Here is a 23967-nt window from a genome sequence, read left to right on the forward strand (position 1 = left end):
TGTACTATCAAGGTTTTCAAGAAGAGAGGAAAGCAAGTGGGGCAGAAGGACAGCAATTTTATTTCCTTCGATTCTGATGCTGCAGCTGTCTCTTCCCATCTAATTTATTTCTAGGAAAAAGAGGAACGTAGGTTATAGGAGTAAACCAGACCAAAGCGAGGAGAGATGCCAAATGGGTAAAAAGCTGAAAACATAAAATTCAGCTGCCCTTTCGAAAAAGCACCAGTTATGACATAAATCCATTGGATTAACCTTGCGTAGAAGCCATGCCAGTGATTTAGCAGCAGAAAGGGCAGTCCTGTTCTAGTGACACAGCAGATGGGAACAGCAGCCTTGTAGTATCTACTACACACTGTGCCCATCAGCGCTACTGAGGCTTTTTCATAGAGGAAAGGAATAATTGTAGCTGTTTCCTAGTCACGGTTCTGCTCTTGGTGAGTCCTAGAACAGCCTTCATTGCTTCCATGTGAGAGACCGGGGGGGAGGGGGGGGGGAACCCCAACCTGTGCCAGCAGTGCATCATTGCTCTTGACAACTATTACCATAAATCATTTCCCAACACATACCTGGCCCCTTTTTCTTTGCAACTGTGGTTCTCTTTTCTCAAGTCATTGTAGCGGAATTAGATTTCCAAAAGCAGACTTAGTTGAGCCAGTCTGAAAGAGGTGTTCCCCACTTCTAAAAAACAAGTTTATACAATGAAGGGGTGTTGAATTTGTTTTAGTAAAAGAAAAAGAAAAAAAAACAAACCAAAAAACCAAAAAAAGCCAAGCAAAACCTTTCAGCTGTGAGCAGCTCCTGGTGCAGGATTTTATTTCACTTGCAATCAGTGTTCTGTTGATAAGAAATTAAATGTAAAATGTGCAATAAATTATATTCAGCTGAAAAGCAGCCCACATTCCCTTTGCATCTGTGGGACACTCTTGAAAATAAACTCCTGAAAAGCAAGAGTTGCAGGTTTTGTAAATGTAACTGCACCCTCTGTCACGTCCTGCTTACTGACTTCTGTTGATGGCTTGTATGTGTGACAGTTGAACTGGGCAGGAATCTCTACCAGAAATTCTTTTTTCATGTCTTACCACTACATAAAATGTATGGTCAAGAGTGAGAGCTGGTCCGTAGTGACTAGGACGTGGCAAAATACTCCCAGGCGAGGACTGAGAATTAAGTTTTGCTTAAGCAAATGCAAAATAGCAACGACACAGCTACTGCTAATTAAAAAGAAGAATCTTGGCATAGCTCTATCTAGCAGAGCAATGACACTGAGGAGCGTACTCATGAAAAATATTTGCACAATAAACCAATTCTCCTCATTTCTGACAACTTCCTGAGATACGGTTTGTGCTGTCATAAAAGTGTTTTCTTGCATAGTCTACGTTAAAATGCAGAGAAATGGCGATGTGATTCTTAAAACTGCTTCAGTACTTCAAGATGTCCCGTGGTATTTCTACACTTGGAAAACAACATTTCTGAGGGGCAGAGCGCGTTGCTCCTACCCCAGCAGTTAAAACTTGTAACAGGGTAGCATCTTCGGGTGCAGACTTTAAAAACGTGAGGTGACCCATCTGTCTCTATTTGACCCAGCAAAGGTTTCAAATACCTCGTGAGGCTCCCAGAACGCACGTGTCACTTCTCAGCCAGAGCCTTTCAACTGTAAATTCTCAAGGTGGAGGTACAAGTTCAAGATTTACTTTTTAGAGTCTTCCCGTACTGGCTCAGCCAGTGGAAGGCTACAAGAAGGCAGTGCTCCAGGTACCGCTTCTGCTGTAAAAGCCCTCTCAGCCTCCTCCTGTGTGGCTCAACCAGCATGTTCATAGCTCCAAGCCAGGGCTTGGAGTCGGGCAGGTGCTTTCCTCTTCACTCCAGCTGCATCCTCATCAGAGAACTCGCTGGGTTCTCCTGCCTTCCCCCAGTACCTTGGAATTCTCTTTGTCTCATTGCAAAGAAGGCTGTGCAAGGGACAGATGAACCTGAACTTTGTGCTTTGAACTTTTCAATTTGTGACTCTTGTTAAAGTAAAATCCCTCATGATTAATACTGACACAGGCATTGCCCCGTTCCCCAGCTAAACATCATTAACAGTATATAGCCTGGGGTTTCCTGCCAGATCAGCCCGGCAAGGATTCACTTGCTCTTTTCCCCTCCTTTCAAGTAGTGCCAGTGCCCTTTCCCCATCCATGAGGCTGCTGCAGCAGGTTCTTCTTTGCAGTAGTGAAAGCGTGAGCTGTGGTTTTGCTTTCTTGCAGTGTTTGTAATTGTCAAGCGCTGCTGAACTGTGTCTGGAGGATGGAGCCCACTGCCTGTCCTTTCCCTCTCCTCCCTTGAAGCGAGGTACTGTGTCAGCCTCTCCTGCTCAATACTGACTCCAGCCCACCTCCTCCTCTCTTATTTATTTTCTGTCAGTGCAAAGTTCTAGAGACTGTAAATAAGAGCCCCACTGCTGCTTTCAACACCATTTCTGCTCTATGAGAAGCTGCCATCTTAGAGCTACAACTCCTTTGGGACTTCCATCACTATATAATGCAGAATTACAAATAAGAATTAAAAGAGAAGCTATAAGGAACCAGATCTTGGCTTCTAATATGATCCCAGTGCCATTTCCAAAGAGTCGAGCCATCTTTTAAGTTTGCCAGGGTGTGAAGGCCACAGCTTTGAAGGCAGCTGACTGAGCAGCAGTGCCCTCGGGGCCGTGGCACATACAGGAGCTGAGGGGTGGCAGCAAGGCACCAGCATCCTTTGGCGCTGCCCTGCAGTGGGGCAGCGGTGGGAGGGAAGGAGGTCTCCTTCGGCACGGCCCCCGGAGGGCTTGCAGGGGCTTTGGGTTGGGTCTGGCTGAGCAGACCAGCCTTTGCAAGGCAGATGCAGCATGGCCCCATTAGCTGAGGCTGCGGTGCCCAGCCCTGCAGGGACCAGGCGCTCGGGCAGCGGGGACAGGCACATTCTCACCTTGGCCAGCAGTCTCGCCTGCCATGAGTTGCCCCACGCCCAGCTGCTACACGCCAAGCCTGCTCTCAGGCACTCTCCACGAACAGGACCATGTGCCACCACCACCGTAGGCAGCCTGACACAAACCCTCTCCCCCCAGGTTCACACCAGCCTTCGCACCGCCCTTGGCAGGTCCCTGTCAGCAAGCCCAGTGCAGCATCCCGCTGCCTTTGGCCGCGCTGGGCTCCGCAGCAGCAGGCATCGCCTGCATCCCACTGCTCCCCCTGCCCCACGCTTGTCCCTACACCAGCGACAGGGCTCCACCACAATTTACTCACAGCAGAGGCTGGGGAAGGAACAACTGCTACAAAGAGAGGTGGGGATACCTGTCAGCACACAAAAGAGACATTTGTGGCGCTTCCTACCCATACCTGACTTTGCATACCGTTCAGGGAAGAGCGCTTGAAGCACCACGTCTTGCTGCCACCTGGCACAACTGCTTTACACACCAGTAAATCAGAACAGCAGACTCCCGAGTTTGGAATAAAACAAAATCATTGTTCACTTGCTTCACATTTAAGAAAAAAACATGGTTCATTAAAACAGCTTTAATGAAAAAATAAAGTTCTGAATTAAACTATAATTATACATGGCTGAAAGTGATGAACTAAAAGAATGGAGGTGTTACTTTTTTTTTCTCTCTGCTGATACTGTAATGTGCTGGACTTCTCAGACACCACCTATTGGGATAAATCTGAAAAGGTAACAGAACAAGAGTCAGTCACGTGGATTAGTATTGAACCTCTGTGAAAAAGAGCCAGTTTGCTTGGCAGTTCGCCATTTCTCCCATAAAAGCTTCAGGAACACGTTCCACGGAGGTCCAGCTGAATTGCAGACACGCTGTAAACACAAGAGATGCCAATTTTCAGAGCAGGTCCAACCCTTACGCAGCTTGTGACTGGGATCTTCCAAAGCCTTTCTGTTTGCAGAGTGAAATGGCAGCATTTAAGAACTTTGGTTATTTTTCTGGCTGCAAAGAACAGTCAGGCAGCCGTCAGGGGCAAGTCTTTGGCAAACTCCTTGGTGGTTCCATGTAGCTTCCAGAGGGCAGCGTACCACAGTCATGGTCTTAAGATTTTACAGACGCTGGAGCCGGTTTTCAGAACCCAGAGTCGGTTGCTGCAGGTTGGTGGAACTGGATTTTTGTGAAGAAGCAGGGCAGAGGCACAGTTGCACATCGTGCAGCTCTGCCATCCCGACCTGGGCCGGCAGATGTTTCCCGCCCCTGTGTTCCACGCCAGGGAGCCGCAGGGCACCGCAGTGCTGGGCCATCTGCCTGAGGCTTTGGCAGCGCCGTGTCAAACACCTGAAGGAGGGTACCTGACTCTGTGTGCTGGCAAGACCTCCATCATCACCAGGATGCATCTCCTGACGAACCAGCACTTGGATAAGGCAGTGGCCTAATGCGGTGCATCTGCAGGACCAACATGGACACTCCTACCAGTATGGCTCGTCTTGCTTTGGCTGTGGTACTCGCCAGCGATTCCCCTTGCCTCATGGTCTCACCAGACAGGGCGCGTATTGTTCAGCAGGCAGAACTTCAGAGAAATACCTCGAAACGTCAACTGAATTTGTGCGATATGTACGGCTCACTCTGGAACAACACTGCCATCTTGGTGGCCTCACGCACGAGCCTCGACTCCCTGTCACGTTCCTGAATGGATTTCCCTTGGGCTGAGGCCCCAGGAAGTCCTGTCGAGGGACTGCAGTGTTGGTGGGGCCTAGGCGCTCTCCTGTCCTCCCCCGCACTGGATGGATCTTCATTGCACTTCACCTTGCTGGCTGCATAGCATTTGCTTTTGTCTGTGTAATTTGCAACCAATAGGTTACAGATTCCATTTTTTTTGATTACAAATCCAGTCTCATAAAACAGACAGCAAAACCAAAAGTCAGCTCAGCTGTCGTACTTGGATGGAAATGATCAAATCCCAAACCAGACCTGCCAGGTTCTAAGTTTACTATGGCCCCTTTTACAGTCCACGTTGGAATTCTGGACTGAGAAAAGGGAGAGTCATCGTCTTCTTAAAACAGGACCTTAAAGTTTAACGAAGGGCCAGGAAATGGAGCAAACGGTATTCCTCCATACACACATCTGAGCCAATCATGCAAAACAAAGTCATGAAAAGTCACCGTAAGGAGAGACCTTCTAGGAAGAAATCTGGTGATGCTTAATCCCTAGTGCTGCCCATCCAGAAAAAGGGCTGCTCTTGTCCTTCAAACGCGCCGGTCCCTCAGTGCAGGAAGATGCCCCATTTACACTTGAGCGATGCCAAATCACAGAATTCCCCTACAGCCTGAGCCCGCTGAAGAGGGGGCAGATCACACAGAGGTCAGTATGCATTGGCGCTCACTCCTGTGGAGCCTCAGAATCTCTAAGATTGATACATACGGACAAATGGGCAGGTATAATATTACATTAAAATTAAAACACATGGCCATTTACTTTTCAGACTCTTCACACAGATTCCCTCCTCCTCCTCCCCCATCTTTGGAGGAGGAGGGGCTTCCTAGGACAGAGAAGGTTTGCGGTTTCCCGATGGGATGAGAAAACATACGTGGCAAAGGTATTATACATTCCCCAGATATCACCCAATTCATAGTCGTAACCGGACAAAACCCCACCGAACCCAGACAGCTTAGTCTGTCCCTTGAACTAATCAGTATCTAGCAGCAGTTCTGACCGGTCAGCCTCTTCCAGCCCCAGCCGCCCGTGACTTGGTGATTCTTCGTCCCTGTTACCACAGGCCGGCGGGGTGGCCCATCAGCCTGAGCAGCAGCAGTTCGGGGGAGCTCTCCCCAGCCTCCCGGCCGGTGTCAGCAACTCGCCCGCCCGCCCAAGCAGCGCACCAGCACGCCCCTCCCTCCCCTAGTCCAGAAAGCGCCTGCGCGAGCCCGTCCGGGAACGGTTCGAACGGCGAATGTCAAACTTGGAGTCCCGGCACTTCTGGCATATGTAGACCTCTGGGACATTCGACTTGCGGATTTTGGCGCAGGAGAGGTGGATCCAGGTGTGGCACTCGTTACACTCGATCATCGGCCGCCCGGCGAAAGGCTTCATGCAGAAGCAAGTGACTAGGTCCCACGAGTCATCATCTGCAAAAAGAAACGACAAGTAACGGTTTTAACTGCCAACACCTCCCACCTGCGCTGGGAATTTTGCTCTCCTTTCCCACTAGATTGAAACCTGGGTTTCAAAGACAAGCACTTTGCTGATTTTTTCCAGGTCTCTCTTGTGCAGGCAGAGACTCTCAGCAGTACAAAAGAGGCCGTAATCCATGAGAGGAGAACTGCCTGCTTTTATAAAGTCACAGCTTCTCACTCAGTTTTACTGTGAAAGCAGCCAACCACCCCCCCATTCCCCCAAAAACCCCAACTGCTACTGAATCCTGCCAGGCAGCACACCTTGGCGTTCTCCTCCCACTGCAAGTAAACTGCAAAGAGCTCGGCAAGAGCAGCACCACTTCCACCTGCCTAATCCCCTTCAGCCAGCCAGGCCACCTACCCGAATCCACCATGATGTCCTCATCGTCACCAGTGCCATCCTCATCCCGAAAGACCACCTGCTTCCCCTGTCGAATGACCGTTCGTTTGCCGACACTCTGGATCTCCACCGTCTGCTCAGCCGTCACGGCAGGGTAGGAGACACTGGATGGCGTGTCAGAGTCCCATACCGAGCAGTGCTCGGTCGCAGACTGAGGGTCACCCTCAGACGAGGGGCTCATCGGCGTCTCTACGTAAGAGTCCTCTGTCTCCAGGTCCAGCAGCTTCTCCTCATAGTCCTCCTCTGCGGACACTTCTGTTTCCCTCCTCTTCAGCTTCTTCTTCTTCCTGATCTTATCAATTTGCTTTCGCTCCGGCAGGAAGTTGCTGGGTTTTGCCCGCTGGAACAGGGAACCGTATGGTTTTGCTCGCTTAAGCTGACTAAAGTTCTTTCTGTTCTTGGTGGGCAGGGCAACGGAAGAGGGGATGTCATTGAAGCGGGGCTCCCAGCTATCGCTGTCAATCGTGCCCCCAGTGCTGTTGGGAGGGCTGGGGCTGTTCCTTAGTGGCGTTTCCTGGAAAACATCGAGAAAAGCAGATAAAAGCCTTTAATTGGAGCCGGCTCGTGTGTGGCACTGAGGCACTGTGCCCTCTCCCCCGCAGCACTGCCTGGCGTGGCCCATCTCACCCAGGCTCCTGCTCTCCCTGTGCTGCCGCAGGGATCTCCCTCGCCCCCTCCCGCAGGGATCCTGCCCAGGGAACGGCGACCCCGGGCTCCATTCTTCTCACCCCGCCCAAAGAGCGTCCCCCTCCCGGTGCCTCCAGCCCTCCCACCTGCTGCGGGTCCCCCTTTTGTCCCGGGGACGGCAGCCGATCGGGAAAAGCGCAGCAGACCCTGCCGGGGGGGGGGGGGGGGGGGGGGGCACGGGGGATCCCCGAGGGAGGGGGGGGGGGCGGAGGGGGGGAGGGCGGGGGGGCGGGTCCCGGCGCTTCTCACCTCCTGCGGGTACGGGATGTAGCCGGCGTAGGCCAAGACGAAGGTGCAGAACTTGTTGAAGTCCTCCACGGTGCGGTGCCGCCGGGAGGCGGGGGAGAAATCCTGCGGGAAGGGGGGTCAGCGGGGCCGGGCACGGCCGGGGGGAGGCGCCGCCGCCGCCGCTCCCCGCAGCCCGGCCCCGCCCGCCGCCGCCCCACCCCCAACCGCCACCAGCCGCCGGGCAGCCCCCCCCCTCCCCCGCGCCCCCCTCCGCGCCCCCCCCCGCCGCTCTCGGTACCGGGCCCTCCGGCGGGCCGGCCCCCACAGCAGGGCACGGCGGGGCGTGCCGCCGCCATTCCTCACCCCGCCGCTCCGCGTTCGGGCGGCACAAGATGGCCCCGGCCCCGCGCCGGGGCGGCGGCGGGGAGTGGGTACCGGCGACCGAGCCGGGCCGGGCCGGGTCGGGCCGGGCCGGGCCGGGCCGGGCCGGGCGACGGGAGACGCCCCCCCCCCCCCCCGACCCCACGGGGCCCGGCTCACCTCCGGGGCGAACGGGGAGGCGCAGGAGTCGGAGTCCATGTCCCGGCGCGGGAGGCGGAGGCGGGGCCGGGGCGGCGGCGGTAACCGGGCAGCGCCGACACCCGCGAACCGCTCGGTACCGGCGGGAGGCGGCGAAGGGGCGGCCGCCCGCGCGGGGGCCGCCGGGAGCCGTAGTCCGGGCGTGCGCAGTGCGGCCGCGGGGGCCGCCGGGAGCGGGGGCGGGGCGGGGGCGGGGCGAGGGCGGTCCTGAGCGGAGCGGAACGTGGAGCCCGGCGGTGAGCCCGGTGGCGATGTGGGGGGGCACCGGCGGCCGGGGGGCACTGGCGGGCGGGGGCCCGCCGCGGAACCGCCGCTAAGGCGTTGGGGGGGGAGCGGCCTCTTCGCCGGAGGCGTGAGCCCAGGCCCCCGCCCGCGGTGAGGGCCAGCCCGCAGGGCCAGGGCCTGGCGTCTGAGGAAAGGCCCCCGGTGGGCGCGCCGGGAGGCGGCGGGGGTGCTGCTCCCGCCCGGGCACCGCGCCGGGGGACCGGGCCGCCTGGGCCCGCAGCGCTGCCGGCCCGCGGAGCTGCGGGCGGCTCCCGGGGGCCGCAACCCGGCGGAGTTGCCGCAGGGGCCGCGTACAAACGCCGCCCGCCTCGGCGGGGCCCGCGCCTTGGGCTGCTCCGCGGGGCAGGGGGTGTTTTCCAGGGCTGCGTACTTCTGTCCCGCTTTCCGGGCTGGGAACGTTTCTCCCTGTGCTAACCCAGCCTGTCCTCTTTTTTTTTCTTTCTTTCCTTAGTCCTGTAAACTGCTCCTGGGGTGACCCCCGAGGGGCTCCGCGCAGGGCGTGACACGGCGTGTGCTCCCACAGGCACGGCATGGCGGCGAACACGGGCAGCGGCGCGACGGCGGCGGCCACCGGGGAGCCAGCGCACGCGGTGTCCCTGCTGCGGGGGCTGAGCGCGCTGCGAGCCGAGCGGAGCCTTCTGGATGTGACGGTGGTAGCGGGCGGCCGGGAGTTTGGGGCACACCGTGCCGTCCTGGCTGCCGCCTCCGGCTATTTCCGTGCCATGTTTGGCGGGGCGCTGCGGGAGGCACGGGCTGAGCGGGTGCGGCTGCACGGTGTGGAGCCCGAGTGCCTGGCGCGCCTCCTCGACTTCGCCTACACCGGCCGGGTGGGAGGGCTGGGCCCTGACATTGCCGAGCGCCTGCTGCGCGCTGCTGACCTGCTGCAGTTCCCTGCAGTCAAGGAGGCCTGTGGCGCCTGGCTGGCACGCCAGCTGGAGCCTGCCAATGCCCTGGAGATGCAGGACTTTGCCGAGGCCTTTGCCTGCCCGGCGCTGGCGGCTGCTGCCCACCGCTTCGTCCTGCGCCATGTGGGCGAGTTGGGCGCTCAGCTGGAACGGCTGCCGCTTCCACGCCTCCTCTCCTACCTGCGGGACGATGGGCTCTGTGTGCCCAAGGAGGAGGCCGCCTTCCAGCTGGCACTGCGCTGGGTGCGTGCCGACCCCGCCACCCGTGCCCCGCTACTGCCCCAGCTCCTGGCCCATGTCCGCCTGCCCTTTGTGCGCCGCTTCTACCTGCTGGCCCACGTGGAGGGCGAGCCACTGGTGGCCCGCTGCCCGCCCTGCCTGCGCCTCCTGCGTGAGGCCCGCGACTTCCAGGCTGCTCGCCTCGACCGCCATGACCGGGGGCCCTGTGCCCGCATGCGCCCTCGGCCCTCCACCGGCCTCGCCGAGATCCTCGTCCTCGTCGGTGGCTGTGACCGTGACTGCGACGAGCTTGTCACCGTTGACTGCTACAACCCACGCACCGGCCACTGGCGCTACCTGGCAGAGTTCCCTGAGCACCTGGGTGGGGGCTACAGCGTCGCTGCGCTGGGCAATGACATCTATGTCACTGGTAAGGCGTGTGGGGCACAGAAGAACTGGTGTTAAGATTTCCATTGAAAACACATGGTTCTAGCAGCAAGGCTTGGCTTTTCTTGGGGTAGCAGGGCGTGTGAAACTCTGCTCAGGCTCAGTACAACTGCAGCCTGAAGATGGGCGTAGGGACTCCTGGAGTCAGTGCTGGATTTAGCAGCTGATCTCAATCTAGGAGGTATTTTGTCGCAAGTAATACTTCTGAGCACAGGGGCAGAAGTCACAGCTCTTGCACCAGTGGAACTTTCTAACTGCTCACTCTGGGGGACAGGAATGACTTGAGAGGGTTTTAAATTTCTGTCTGCGAAGAAGCTGTTTGGGTACAGAGCCCCGTGAATCACAAATCCAGCGCGTGCTTGAGGCAAGAGGCGTGTCAGAAAGCCCCGGGTTCCTCAGCCAGTCACTGCCTATGAGTCACGGTACCTTCCCCAGCACAAATCCTGCCTCCTCGCAGTCCGCTGGGGCTATAATTACTTCTCTCAAGGTGACACGGATGTGTAATTTTGGCTGTTAATCCACATGTAGATGCCTCCTTTGAACTACATCCCCATAGCTGGAGCAGCAGCCTTGCGGCAGCCTTAACAAACCAAAGCCTGGGAAACCAGGCGCCGCAGAACAGCTTGCTCTGGGTGTGCAGGACGCACTGACAAAGATTTGAAGGGCAGGTCAAATGCAGGTGAACAGAAAACTGTTTATTCCCTAGTCATGAGCAGAAAACAAGGATTTGCCTTAAGGGCAGAGCTGTAAAAATGATGGGCTACCACACGGCTCGTTTGATGTCCCTTATGTCCCTTGGGAGTTTCCCAGAACAATCCCAGGCAGGTCTGGGGGTGCTGATGCTGCTGGGAGCCCTGTGCTTCGGTGAGGCTGCTGCTGGTGGGGATCTTTGGTCGCTCTGCTTTGTGTTGGTGTAGCGCTGGCAGTGGGGAGGGTTGGAAGGCTTCCGTGCTGCCAGCTGTAATGCTGCCTGGGCAGCCAGGCACTGGTGAGCATTAGTGTCCACAACGTTGCAGCAGCCTCTGGATAGTGGTGCAGCGGGGGTTGCAAAATGGGAGAGAAAATTGTTATTTAGAAGGATGGAGGTAGTCAGCCGTGGGAGATGTGTTTTGAGTTGTGTCTGAGTACCGACTAGGAACGACATGGGAAAAGTCCTTCCTGGCTGGCTGGGAAAGAAATGGTGCAAAGCTTCCATTACAATCCTGGTGGCGCATGCCAATGTCCTCCAGTACCAACATATTTTCATAATCTGTGGCCCCAGGAAGCAGATGAGTGGGGGTGGGTATTAAGAAGGCGTAGCTGCATCTCTACCTGAAACTTCCTTATGAAGTACAACCCTGTCTTTTGACCAACACTGTTCTTTTATTGACTGTTAACCAACTGCTAAACTGTCACTTTTCCACTGGGAAAGCTCAGTGGATTACATCGGGAAACATTGTTTTCACTGAGACTGATGCTTGCAACAGACATTTAGGCTAAGCCACCTAAGACAGAGCAAAGATGCCAGTCCCGAGCCAACCCCTCTTCCATCACCCACTAGTACTTCCCTTTGTGAAATCACACTTTGAAATGTGGCGTGCTGTGCTGCAGGCGGATCGGACGGCTCCAGGCTGTACGACTGCGTCTGGAGGTACAATTCCAGCGTCAATGAGTGGACGGAGGTGTCTCCCATGCTGAAAGCCAGAGAATACCACAGCTCCACGGTCCTGGACGGGCTGCTGTATGTGATCGCCTCCGACAGCACGGAGCGCTACGACCACTCGGTGGACAGCTGGGAGGCTCTGCAGCCCATGCTGTACCCCATGGACAACTGCTCCACCACCTCATGCCGCGGCAAGCTGTTTGCTATAGGCTCCCTGGCTGGCAAGGAGTCCATGGTTATGCAGTGCTACGACCCTGACAGCGACCTCTGGTCCCTCGTGAACTGCGGCCACCTGCCTCCCTGGTCCTTTGCCCCAAAGACCGTCACTCTCAACGGCCTCATGTACTTCATAAGGTGAGTAGCGGGAGCGATAACCTCCCTCCCTGTGTCCTCATGAGGCAACCCCAGGGCTTCCTTTTTTCCTCTTTTGCCTAGAGAGGTTGTGGATTCTCCTTCTCTAGAGACATTCAAAATCCACCTGGATGTGATTCTGTGCAGCCTGCTCTAGGAGAGCCTGCTTTAGCAGGGTGGTGGACTGGATGATCTCCAGAGGCCCCTTCCAATCCCAACTATTCTGTGATTCCCTGGGAAGGCATGTGGATTTGGTGGGTGGTCATAGGAGAGCACTGCATTGGGAAAGCATGGCAGTGCTTCCTCCAGTGACGCAGGTGCGTCTGTAAACTGCCACACCTCCGTCTTTTGCTTCTGTTGTAGCTAGACCTCAAAGAGCCACGCTTAAAACTGTGTAAAAATGTCTGAATCTAAACCCATGGGCTGGGGAGCAGCCAGGTATAGATCTGGCTGAAGTCAGCAGCCCTGCTTGGAAATAGACTTCTCGGTTTTCTTGGCTTCTGGTTCAACCCCCACCCCTCGTTACTATAAATAAGTGAGTAAGCTCCAAGAAAACGTTAAACTGTAGCGCAGGCGAGGACATCTTCCGTCTCAGCGGAGATAAGAGGAGTGAAGATGAAATGATTGGTCACTATTTTTAAGCGCCTTTCCAATTAGGGACTTAATTACCCATCTAGAGCTATCCTGGTGGCGCAAATACTTCAGTTATCCACTTAATTAAAAATAAACTGAAAGGCATGCTAGCACTGAAGCATCTCATCTTGTCACGTTGACTCTGAGCAAACAGACTTCTGTGATGGCCTCCAGACCCTTTTCTTCTTTTCGTCTCCTCTTGGCTTTGCATAAAGCAGCAACTTCTACCCAAGGCATTTTCTTTGATTCATTTGGGTTCAGCCAAGTGTCTTGGTTCCTGGCAGCTGTTTGCAGATAGCCCTTGGAGTCACCTGGTTTTCAGTAAATACCGGCAGGGGTCTTCTAGCTCTTTGGCTATTTGTCACAAGCTGATTCTATAGGTTTTCCTTTTTCCATTTTAAAAGACCAATGATTGACACTTTAGCATTTCTGATCACTTACGCAGGAGTTAACAAGGAGATTATCGGGATCAAATTTTTCTCCCCTCATTTCACATGCTGTTCTGTACAGCTATAAGGTAATTTTTGGAGGACAGAGGAATAGGTTACCAGTAAAAGTCACAACTCATTTTTTGGTTACTTTTAATAGCTCAGGCTAAAGCTTCTGACTGAAGATCCCCTCTAATGGGACTAGTTTTATAAGTATAAATACAGCACAGCAGGGGAGCTTAGGTCTTCCGCTGCATCCTTCTTGGAGCTAGCCCTGAGATGGGAGCGGAGCTTCTGGCCTGTCACCTTGTTTCCCTTCCATTTCTTCAGGGTTTTCAGCTTCAGACTTGGAAGCATTTGACTCGCCTGCTGCCGTTAGTTATGGGCAGTGATGTGAGCAGCAGTGGTTTGTTCAGGTACAAAGGGCTCGGCAGCAGCGCTGTGTCCCAAGGCAGGTGCCAGCTCTTGGTTCTGAGCAGTTTGGAGGAAGAAGGGTTGGTCTTGGTGCCACTCGGTGGGGCTTGGAGCGCTCACATACATGTGCTCGTGTTAAAGATGTTTCGTTCAGATGAGTATCAGCTTGGTTCCAGGCACATCGCAGAAGTAACTCAAACTAAAGAAACTGGTTTTCAGGCGTGTGTCTTTCGGGTACCTTAGATACGCTTGTGTGGAACGTACCCAGAAAGCCCCATGGCACGCAGTTGGCTGCGCCACAGGCTTAGCAGACCGATTGCTGATGTAATAGTTTGCTGAACAGGCACTCCTCTTGCAGGTCAGACTTCTTATTTATTTTCACTCCCTCCCCTGCTCAGATTCACATGAGCAGTCGATAGCAGTACCTAGTGACCAGCACATGTCAACGCACCATGTCACGATAGATACAGAGACAATGAAATATTCCCTGCAGCCTTTTGAATCTGTCTATAGCAGGACTGTCTTGCAGTGAGTGATGACACTTCTCCGGCTGCCCTGACCTTGTCCTCTTCACATTCCTGTGCCAGCAGCATGCGTTTCTGCAGCACAAACTTCCTCACCTGTTGCTGTCGCCCTCCCTTGTCACGGGTGGAACGGCTGAGAGAAGCCTTGGGGGATTACGCTGCCACCACCAGCTCTTTCCTCACGGTCCAGTCCTCTGGCCCATCTAAATTTGGTGTTGGCAAAAAACTCCAACAGTAGGGATGCCATTACTTTGAAGTGCACAGAGGTTTAAGCCTCTCCAGCACAGCAGTAATTTTTCTTCTAGACCCTGAAGCACTTGGCACTAAAGCTGTATTGGTCTGGGTGGGAAATGGCATGTGCTGTCAGTTTACTCTGTTTCTGGTCATTTTGTCTGCTGCCTTCCCTCCTAGGCAGTGTCCTAAAACTCAGCGTACACCAGACAGTAGAGAGCACATTGCTTTGCCTGTAGAGAAGCTCCGGAGGGGCACTCGTGCTCTTTGGGTGTAGGTCACTGGCTCTGAGAATGGGCTATGCTCCTGCGCTAATATGTGGTACATGCACAAGGCCTGTGCCAGCCTGCCTCGTGGGCAGGGGCACACCAGAGAGCCCCAGGCGTTTCCTGGGGCTGAGCATCACGGCTGGCGCAGGAGAAGGCTGGGGTCTGCACCGAGACCTCTGCATTTGTACAGGAACCCTTCAGTCTCCGATACAAGTCATGGGATTGGAGCAGAAGTGCTTGCGGTGGCATTTCAGGCTGTTGAACTGGGGGCTTCACAAGACGGGAGGTTTGTAGAACTCAGAAGAGTAATTTTGTATTATCTCCCACAGAGATGACTCGGCTGAAGTGGATGTTTACAATCCAGCAAAGAATGAATGGGATAAAATCCCTGCCATGCTTCAGGTAGGACGCTTACCGGCCTACGGGATGCCCATCAGTGTTAAAAATTGGCTTAAATTCCCTTTGGAAAACCAGGTGCTCTTTCAGTTGTAACCCCTTGCATGTGAAACGCATTTCAGCGTATCGGAGTCACCTGGAAGAAAAAATCCTGGCCTGTAGTTGTGTGGCCGGGTGTTCAGCCCAGCGTGCAGGAGCTGGGTGCCACTGGAAAGCTCTGTTCCCCCCGTGGTTTGGTTCAGAGCCAGCAGCTGGTGGGTGCTGAGCCCGGTCCCAGTGAGCAGTTGTGGGACAGTACCCAACATTTCATTGTCTGCCTGCTTGGGCAAAACCCTCCTTTCTGATTGTTTATGTTTATTTTTATGTTGTAGGTGCATGTTGGGGGGAGCGTGGCCGTGCTCGGCGGGAAGCTCTATGTCTCTGGTGGCTACGATAACACGTTCGAACTCTCAGACGTCCTGGAAGCCTACGACCCCGAGACACGAACGTGGAGCGTGGTGGGCCGACTCCCCGAGCCCATCTTCTGGCACGGCAGCGTCAGCATATTCCGGCAGTTCATGCCAGAAACCACACAGGAGGATGACGGCATCACGCTGGACAACACCATCAACTTGAACAGGCAGCGTGAAAACCTTCACAACCAGAACCTTAACGAGCTTCGTTAGTGGGGGAAGGCGCCGTCCCCCTGGCTTGACGCAAGTTCGCTATCCAGAACCTGTGTTGCTTTGAGAGAAGGCAGAGGCAAAGCAGTGCCTGGAAACAAAAAAGTACTGAACGTAGAGGGAGTGAAAACTGAATGCTTGACGTGCTGTTGTGGAACCGCAGCCGGCAGCCAGCCAGGCCTCCGCTGCAGCTTCCCTCGGCCCTTCCCTGGGGCAGGAGGAGGCACCGCGCTGCCCGCAGAGACCCAAGAGGTGAACTCTGAGGAAAGCGAGCGCATTGAATGTCGCCGCAGCGTCGCAGCTTATGGCTTTTGGTCAGACACCTTTCGCTGGGAGTTCCTTCACCCCGTAACGCTTTCTTTGCCACCAAACTCCTTTCTTCGGTTTCTTTTCTTGGGAGGGGCCTGTCTGTTAGGACGGTGGTCTGGAACCCCTCTGTCCTGTGCCTCGGAGGAAGACAGACTTCCCGTGCATGCCTTCCTCTGCGTGGTTAGAGCGGGGAAGGGCCTTGCCATGAGAAGCTGGAGGTCCGTTAGGGGCCTTTCCTGCCTGTTGCTGTGGTCCTCGGTTCCCCTTCATGCCTTCAGGAAGAGCAGGCATCCTGTAGCAGGGACCTTGCTGAGATCAGGTGATGCAGCTTCACCTTCCCCTCTCTCTGATCCTTAGTTCTCCCTGTGTTTTGGTGAGGTTTTTTAAGTTGTGGCATTTAAATTTCTGCAGGTATTTGTTTTCCAACCCTTCCTAACAGCACTTTTCCTTCTCAGAAGAAACACCCTTATTTATCTTTTAATCGTGTTCTCCCAACTAGATTGTTTCCGATCACCCCAGCTGTGCCCCCCTTTAAGACGAGAAGCAAGTACCCCCCTTGGCTGGCCCCAGGAGCAGCTGCCCCGTCGGGGAGGAGCCCTTCTCCCTTCCAGGTGGGACGGGTGCCTTGATATGGGGCTGAACTAGGCAGAAAAAGCCCCTTCTTGTGGCGAGGGCTGTTTGCTGGCGGTTCTGCTAGGCCGAGCCCTCGGCCAGCGTGCGGGGTTGGGCAGGTTGGCCCTGTGCAGCAAGGGATGATTTTTGTTTCTTCACCATTTTGAAGGAGCTAAGTTGTTTAGTTTAGGGAAAAAAAAAAACAAAAACCTAACACCTTACCAGGAAAGGTGAGCACAGCTTCCTCAGGAGATTCTCCGCCAGCTTGCAGCATTGCTGGCAGTGTTGAGACACCGTGATGCAGAATCGCTTTCAAATTCATCGCCTCCTGTGAAGGAACCCGCCAGACCTTTGGAGAGGTGTCGTGCCTGTCGCACCTCCGGTTTGCGGGAGCTCTCGGGATCTGGGCAATCAGAAAATGCCGCTGAGGCGTTTTGGTAAAGGTGTAGCAGGTAGGCAGAGTGTTGCAGATTGAAAGGTAGTTATTTTAGGGTTTTTTTTCTTCTTCTTTGGGGTTTGCTGGTATTTTTTTTGGCCTGTGTAAGATTTGCCTTTATACTTGCCCAAGTGACCTAGCTAGCTCAGGCTGTATTTCCTCTATCTACCTTAGCTGAAGAGAAGCTGCGCGCAGCTTACTGGCAAACGTTTCTTTAAGGAGCAAACAGTCAAAGCCGCGGTAGGGCCCGCCTCAAAACGAGCGTCGCACCTTTGGGAGAACTGCGAAGTGTACCAGTGGCTGAACGTTGGCTGGATGTGTTCGCTTTTTCAGTCTTTTCTTCTTAACCAATAGGAAAAAAAAAAATGCATTTAAGCTTAATTGGGAGATGGAAAGCCCATCGACTTGATCACATGCCCTCTGGCTTGCCCTTAGATCGCCTCGTGCCGCAGCCCCATCTCCACAACATCAGCTTCTTCACAGCTTTAAGAACATCTGTTGTGCCCCGAGTGCTGTTTTATGCCACGCTCCTCAGCTGTGGAACTTGGGAAAGCCGTTTGCAAAACCCCGGCTGTTCTCCAAGCCTGAAACTTTGACAGTGCCTTGAAACCGCTGCGCGCCAGCGGAGGATCGCGGAGGGGCCTTGCCTGGCTGCTGCAGCCTCTCGGTTTAAACCCCTCCCCGGCACTGCTGTGGGCTGGGAGGCGCGGGGGAGGCGCGGGGGCCTCGCAATCCAGGGTGGCTCCTTCGTTTCTGGGAGTAACGGCCGTGTCCTGCCACGCCGAGCCAGGAGGCCAGAGCAGCCCATCCCCGTGGCGCCATGTCGTGCCTGGAGGGAGACGGCGCGCGCTGCGCAGCTGGACTCGTGTTGCAGACTGAAGTATTTATGCTGAACTATAAATAGTACGCACACTCTGTCTCGTACTGTAGTGCTCGCTGCTAGACCTGCCACCCCCAAATTCCCCAACTGGCTGAACAGTTACCAATCTATATTTATTTTTTGTAAAATTCATTGTGTCTGCATCTTTGAGTACAGTTTAAATACCATCCTTTGAAACAAAGGCATTTTACAGATAATGTATTTTTATTCTGAGTTTGGTTTTAAATTTACTTGCAGCAGTCAAGTCAAATAAAACGTGTTACCTAAATCTCTCTGTTCTCTTTGGGGGGAAGGTTTCTGGAGTCAGTTCTTACTGTGACATTTCTCTTTCTAGGCCTGAGGTGCATTTGAAGTGGAGCCTTTCAGTTATCTCGGCGAGTAATAGAGGGAAGGGGGAGAGAGTGTGGCTGTGATTTTGGGGCAGTTGGCTGCAGGCGGTGCTCTTCACCCCTCTGGGAATACACAGAACAGTTAGTGTTACAGCAACCCTGGATCCTGCTGCTTCAGAGAAATAGAAATCTTCACACCTAAAAACCAGAGCTGAGCATTGTTGGGCTCCTTGAGATAATGTGTTTCAAGCTAAGCAACAGCTGAATTACCTGGATGGTGAGAAGGTGCAGGTCCGGCCCTGCCTTTCATGGGCTCAAGGAACAGCAGTTGGCAGCAGTTTGACAAAACAGAGCAGAACTAAGGCACAAATTTAACGCAGGAAACAATCCTTGGGACAGGTGTTGAAGGAAAGGGGCAGAGCCACACTCTTCGGGGCCAGGTAAGCTTTAACGCTAGCCTCCCGGCTCAGAGGCGAGGCGGGAGCACCGGAGGAAAGGGGAGGCGTGCGCCAGCCATCCTGCCAGCCACAAACGAGAGCTTGAGCTCGTTAGAAAGCAATTCAGTGTTACACAGAGAGGCACCGGTCCCCTCCTGCCTCACACAGCACACGTGCGTTTATTTGAGTAGCTTTGTGGTTGGTGCTTCACTTGGGAACCGATTACAACTTCGTTATAACTTCATTTCCCTGCAATCTGGGGCAGGAGCTGGCAGGGAAGGAGGGGGAGGAGTGGATGCACAACATGAAAAGAACAAGCGTGGCAGAGCGGCTCCGGCCTAACGCTTTATTGTGTTTTGGGAGGAAGGATGCGCGCAGGCGGTCGCGCTATGTTTCACAGTCTTCGGGAATTGTTGTTGTTATAATTAGCGACTGCTCAATCACATCTGCCGTAGAGAAGTTCTCGTTTGAGCAGAGTCTCTGCATGGGGATCTCCTCGGGCAGGGAGCCGCGGGCCAGGGACTCCACTATCACCTCGGCTGAGCCCACCTCCAGCTCTGGGGGCGGCTGCAGTGCCACCACCACAGCCTTCTCGTCCTCGATGATCAGGTTCCGCAGCTTCCGCTGCCGGGGGTTGTAGTTCTCCACCCGGTCGTGAATCTCCATGTGGCGCCTCAAGTGAGCCTGCAAAAGTGAAAGGCACAGTGAGGGCTGGCTCCCGGGTGCAGCGCTCCGCGGGGGTCCCCAGAGCCGGGGACGGCCTCACCTGCCGGGTGAACTTGTAGCCACACTCGGTGCACTCGAACTTCCTCACGCCCTTGTGCCGGCGGACGTGGACGCGCAGCTGTTCGACAGCTGAGAAGGGAACCCAGAGCCCGTTGGCAGCAGCACCGCGTACTGGCTCGCAGCGCCGCCAACCCACGCCGTGGAAAGACGGGCAGCTTTGCCGGAGCCACGCGCAAGCTCCACACCTGGCCTGTTACCTTTGAACGTTTTCCCGCAGATCTGGCAGAAGTGGGGCCTCCCCTCCTGGTGCCGGCTGGCGATGTGCCTCAGCAGCGGCCCCTTCTCCGTGAAGCGCTGATCGCAGAACTCGCAGCGGAAGGGGCGCTCCCCGGTGTGGGTCCGGTTGTGCTTGTCCAGGCTCGCTGCCATTCGCAGGGAGAGAGAGGGGCAGAGCTGCGGGTCAGTGGCGTGGCGCGTGCCCCCTGGCCCACGGCTCAGGTACAAGCCGCACCACGGCAAAGACCGCAGGTGCCCAGCACAGTCGGTCTGTGCCAGGCGGGTTAGAAAGGCTTAGAAGCAGCACAGGCAGCAGCCTGCTGCTTCAGGCTAAGGGTTACTGGGGGAAATTCCTTAATTTCTTCCTCTTTTGTGCCGTGGGGGCGAAGGAGGTAATGGGAATGTGCCTTCCTCAGCGGTAGCACACACTCAGAAGAGCGTGGCTTTGCTCCCTGGGGGAAGCAGGCAGGAGAAGGTGGGTTTTGCAGCAGGGCTGTTTTCTGGACATCCCCGATGCCCCAGCCGCACGCCTGGGGTGTACCTTGCGTCCTGAAGGTCTTGCCGCAGAGGTGGCACTGGAAGGGCTTCTCGCCGGTGTGCGTGCGCAGGTGCATGTTGAGGTTGGCTTTCTGGGTGAAGGCGTGGTGGCAGAACTCGCAAACATAGGGCCGCTCGTTCCTGCGAGCAGGGGAAACGCTGCTGTCAGCTCTGCCTTTGCCAGCTGCAGCCCCTCGGGTCAGCTGCTGCTCCTTGCCTGAAGTTCTTGTCATTAAATCCCGCTTCAACCCATCTCGTCCTACAGCATTTTGGAGGCCCACAAACACTACTCTGCAGCCACGGGCTCCCGAGCAGAAGCCTCCCGCCCCTTGTCATAACCAGCCCAGGAAACGGGCATGCTAAGGATGAGCATAGAGAGCAGCTGCTGGTGTGCGCTGGCCGCTTTGGTAACTTGAATTAGCTGAGCTGATGAGCTCCAGACATCGCCTGTGTTACTACAGTCGCACCCCCAGAGGAAGCGCCAACAGTCTGCTCTTCATCTGGAAGGGAGAAAAGCAGAATGCCGCCCGGCCCCTCGCCAGGTTTCTGGCAGAAGTTTCAGGCCTGCACCTCTGGGAAGGGGCTGCTTTCTGCCCTCCAGCCAGCTCCTCCCCCCAGCACCACCCCGCCGGGCCCTCAGGGGAGGAAGCACAACCAGGAAAGCCAGGGTGAAGCAGGTGAGGACACGGTCACGTCGTACCTGTGTTTGGCCTTGATGTGCATCTGCAGGCCGTTGCGACTCGAGGCCCTGTGCCCACACTCCTCGCAGACAAACAGCTTCTCTCCCCGGTGCTTGAAGGCCTCGTGCAGGCGCAGCTCTGTCCGAGACAGAAAGCACTTGGAGCAGGTCGAGCACTGCAAGGCCACAGGAGAGCGCAGGGTTAGGCAGCTCGCCCGGGCGCGGTTTGCAGCGTACACTCACAACAGAGCCGCTCGCTCCCCAAGACCTGTCCCTCCACCCGTCACTGCCGCTTTGGGGCCCTCCCCACGGCCACCTGCAGCAGCACCCCCAGCTCCAAGATGCCTCGTGAGATGAGACACCCTGACAAAGGTGAAATGCTGGCCAGTGTGTGGGTCTGTCAGCCAAAAAAATGATGAGGGCTGCTCCTGTATCCCCAAAAAAATTTCCAGCAGCTCTGGAACTCCCTGCCTCGCCAAACAGAGCTGGCAGGAGAGTGGGTGCCATTCTCTAGGCCAGGCCCAAGCACGGGGCTATTCCCTCCCAAAAGCCCACCGCTGCCCGCCTGCTCCCCTTACTGCGTGGGGCTTTGGTGCGCCATGCAGCTTGATCATGTGGCTCTGTAGGTCCTTCTTCTGCATGAACTGCTGGGCACAGGAGGAGCACTGAAACACAAGAGGGGAGAGTCAGCTCCCAGCTGCCCCCCAAACAGCAATTTTGGTGCGAGGAGAGGTCCAGCAGCGCGCTGGTGCAATGGGCAGGGGAGTGCCATTCTGACAGAGATCACTAATCCCTGGTAAGGCCACAGAATGTGGCTGCCTTTGGTGCCTCCCTGAAGCACATTCTGCTCTGAGATGGGGAGCGACCCTCAGCAGGCAGCCACAGACCGGGGAAGGGAGCGGGTACGCTCGGTTCCCCATCGGCTGGGCCAGGCTGCCCCAAAACAGCAAGGCTCACCCCCTCTTCCTTCACACCAGTGTCCATTTGTAGGGATTTGTAGGGATGCTGAAGGCTGGCACTGCTGACCTTGTATGGCATCTCCCCCGTGTGCGACACCATGTGCAGCCGCAGCTCCATTCGCCTCTTGAACACCTCCTGGCAGACTGAGCATGTGAAAACCTGTAAAAGGCAGGGGAGGCATCAGCTTCCACAGAACCAAGAGCCCGACGCAAAGCCCCCAGCACAAACCACTGGTTATGATGTGCCTGTGCCCACAACCTGTGCCCACAACAACCTGGATCTTTCACAGTACAGAGAGTAGCCTTCTAGGCTTGAGAAAACAGGCAAAATGAGAGTTGTCTGGTAAATTGGACAAAAGCTGCTGCCATCCACATCGGCAGTGGACGTGGGGGGAGGTCCTGGCTGCAGCGCACATGCCATGCAGCGGTGCTGAGGGCTTTTTGTTTGGCAGCAGTGTGATGTGGACTGTGGCTGGACAACGGTTCCAATTATGCTCCTGCCAAACGGCACCCACTTTCCAGACCGCCAGCGGCAGCTTCCCGGGTGTACCTGCTCAGATCGGTTCATGCAATTTCTGGCTTCATGTTCCAGGAGATTCTCTTTTCTAAAATAACATTTGCCGCATTTGGAACATTCAAATGGCTTTTCTCCAGTGTGTTTCCTAGGGGGAATACAGAGAACATCAGTCACTGCCGGTCCAACAGCAGAGATGCACGAATGGGCCCAGCGAGGACACTGGGAGGGAACTGGGAAGGGAGGAGGAAGGACCAGACAGTTTTCACACACCGTCCACCCCATACCAACATTCAGTCCCCAGAAGCCGCCTTTTATGTCAGCTTTGCTGATCCCATCAGAGCACAGTCGAGCTGTTTGTGCTTGCTGCGCTCTGCAAAACCTCAATTTCATAGGGCTGAGGTTTGCCCCTCACAGACGGGCGAAGCTGGAGCTCGCGCCCTCTCTGCAGGCACCCGCTTTGCTCTCAGTTATCAACCGCGAAGCTCCTCACAGCACCTGGCCGTGCCAGTGTGCTCCCCACAACCCAAGCAAACTCCCCCCCAGCCCCTGCTGATTTTGAAAGCCCAGAAGAGGAATTTTCCATCATCCACCTGCAGCCAGCATGTGCTCAACACCTTCTCTTTGAGTCAGGCTGCTCCACTGCCCGAGAGCAGAAGCTCCGGGCAGTCAGCACAGCTCGCAGAAGCATTTCAGAGACATGTAACCCCTGCCCCAGCTCAGAGCAAGCCCACTCTGGTGGGGCAAGCAGAGGGGACCTCCTTTTCCACCCTGGGGGACAGAGGGGACCTCAGTTTCTATCCCAGGGGGCACCAAGGCCTCAAGACCGGCCAGCGAGCCAGGCCAACCGCCCACCCCCTGTGGAAGAAGTGGTGGAAAGAGGCAGAGCCTCGCGGGGTGGGGCCCTACGCGCGAACACAAGGGAAAGGAAAATTCGGAGCGTTTACCTGTTGTGCACTTTAAGGTAATATTTGCTGAGGAAGGTTTTATGACATGTGGGGCACTCAACCGGCACCGCTGTACCTTTTCTGCTCCCCAGCGTCCCCGCCGCCCCCGTGCTGCCAGGCGCCTTCCCTGGCGGGGGGGTCTTTTTGCTCCGCAGGGCTTTTTTCTCGGGAAGGGACTCGGCGTCGCTGTCCCCCCGCCCGTCGTCGCCCGCCGCCGCCTCCTCCGGGGCCGGGGGGGTGGCCTGCGAGGGAACAGGCGGCCGTCACCGCGCCTCCCCCGCCGGGCACTTGCCCTCGCCCGCTCTCCCCGCCCCCCCCCCCGCTCCCGACGCCCTCACGCACCGCCTGCCCGCCGGGCTGCGGGGCTGCCGCGGCCGCGCTGTCCGCCTGCCCGGGGCGGCTCGGGGCGGCGCGGCGGGGCCGCTGGCGGGCGGCGGTGGGGCGGAAGGCGCGGCAGAGCGCCACGGCGTCGGGCACGCCGAGCTGCTCGGCGGCGGCCAGCAGGCGGGAACGGTTGTGGGCGGTGAGCGCCAGGCGGCCGGTGTAGAAGAAATCGAGGAGGAGCTGGAAGGTGTCGGCGAGGCCCTCGGGCAGCACCACCGGGCCGCCGGGGCTGCGGGCGCGGAAGAAGCGGGAGCAGCTGGCCAGCACCGGCCAGTGGGCGCGGAACTCCCGCCCGCCCACCCCCAGCGTCGCGTCACAGAACTGCCCCGCCGCGCGCTGCCGGTTCAGCTCCCGCAGGACGCGGACGCTGTGTGCCGCCGCCGCCGCCATCGCCGCGCCGCTACCGGGCCCAGCGCGCCGCCGCCATCTTGGCAGCACGCCGGATGTGACGGCCGGGCGCGGCGCGCCGGATGTGACGCGGGGGGCGTGGCCGGAAGGGAAGGGGCTGCGCGCGCC

General features: G+C 56.3%; 3 protein-coding genes across 4 annotated transcripts; 1 reads left to right on the forward strand and 2 right to left on the reverse strand.

The window, feature by feature from the left end:
• Positions 1 to 730: 730 nt before the first annotated feature.
• On the reverse strand, positions 731 to 8154 carry PHF13 (PHD finger protein 13). The gene is made up of 4 exons (XM_080380212.1): positions 7982 to 8154; positions 7463 to 7564; positions 6488 to 7040; positions 731 to 6078 (listed from the first exon to the last, which is right to left on the reverse strand). The coding sequence occupies exons 1-4, from the start codon at positions 8018 to 8020 to the stop codon at positions 5852 to 5854; spliced, it is 921 nt and encodes a 306-aa protein (XP_080236338.1). The 5' UTR covers positions 8021 to 8154; the 3' UTR covers positions 731 to 5851.
• Positions 8155 to 8205: 51 nt separating this feature from the next.
• Positions 8206 to 17965, forward strand: KLHL21 (kelch like family member 21). Of its 2 annotated transcripts, none has more exons than XM_080380200.1 (5): positions 8206 to 8256; positions 8829 to 9859; positions 11467 to 11872; positions 14698 to 14770; positions 15136 to 17965. In XM_080380200.1, exons 2-5 carry the CDS (start codon positions 8836 to 8838, stop codon positions 15427 to 15429), a joined length of 1797 nt encoding a protein of 598 aa, XP_080236326.1. In that variant the 5' UTR covers positions 8206 to 8256; positions 8829 to 8835; the 3' UTR covers positions 15430 to 17965. The 2 variants fall into 2 exon arrangements, with proteins under 2 accessions (XP_080236326.1, XP_080236325.1); XM_080380199.1 differs by having other exon boundaries at positions 8216 to 8256; positions 8757 to 9859.
• A 796-nt stretch (positions 17966 to 18761) lies between these two features.
• Positions 18762 to 23936, reverse strand: ZBTB48 (zinc finger and BTB domain containing 48). Its single transcript, XM_080380198.1, has 10 exons — positions 23410 to 23936; positions 23068 to 23309; positions 22157 to 22268; positions 21674 to 21766; positions 21226 to 21312; positions 20669 to 20823; positions 19973 to 20109; positions 19413 to 19577; positions 19196 to 19284; positions 18762 to 19113 (listed from the first exon to the last, which is right to left on the reverse strand). The coding sequence occupies exons 1-10, from the start codon at positions 23839 to 23841 to the stop codon at positions 18817 to 18819; spliced, it is 1809 nt and encodes a 602-aa protein (XP_080236324.1). The 5' UTR covers positions 23842 to 23936; the 3' UTR covers positions 18762 to 18816.
• Positions 23937 to 23967: the final 31 nt, after the last annotated feature.

This window comes from Falco punctatus (genome assembly GCF_963210335.1).
Source record: "Falco punctatus genome assembly, chromosome: 3".
NCBI classification, from domain to species: domain Eukaryota; kingdom Metazoa; phylum Chordata; class Aves; order Falconiformes; family Falconidae; genus Falco; species Falco punctatus.

Bases quoted from the DNA above. Each gene is read 5' to 3' on its own strand.
- PHF13 (XM_080380212.1), bottom strand. From the start codon at position 8,020: ATGGACTCCGACTCCTGCGCCTCCCCGTTCGCCCCGGAG. The intron at 7,565-7,981 runs GTGAGCCGGGCC...CCCTTCCCGCAG, and splicing joins CCTCCCCGTTCGCCCCGGAG to GATTTCTCCCCCGCCTCCCG. The intron at 6,079-6,487 runs GTAGGTGGCCTG...TTCTTTTTGCAG, and splicing joins GGACATCATGGTGGATTCGG to ATGATGACTCGTGGGACCTA.
- KLHL21 (XM_080380200.1), top strand. From the start codon at position 8,836: ATGGCGGCGAACACGGGCAGCGGCGCGACGGCGGCGGCCACCGGGGAG. The intron at 11,873-14,697 runs GTGAGTAGCGGG...TATCTCCCACAG, and splicing joins GGCCTCATGTACTTCATAAG to AGATGACTCGGCTGAAGTGG. The intron at 14,771-15,135 runs GTAGGACGCTTA...TTTATGTTGTAG, and splicing joins AAATCCCTGCCATGCTTCAG to GTGCATGTTGGGGGGAGCGT.
- ZBTB48 (XM_080380198.1), bottom strand. From the start codon at position 23,841: ATGGCGGCGGCGGCGGCACACAGCGTCCGCGTCCTGCGGGAGCTGAAC. The intron at 23,310-23,409 runs GTGCGTGAGGGC...GTTCCCTCGCAG, and splicing joins CGCAGCCCGGCGGGCAGGCG to GCCACCCCCCCGGCCCCGGA. The intron at 19,114-19,195 runs GTGAGGCCGTCC...TCACTTTTGCAG, and splicing joins GCTACAAGTTCACCCGGCAG to GCTCACTTGAGGCGCCACAT.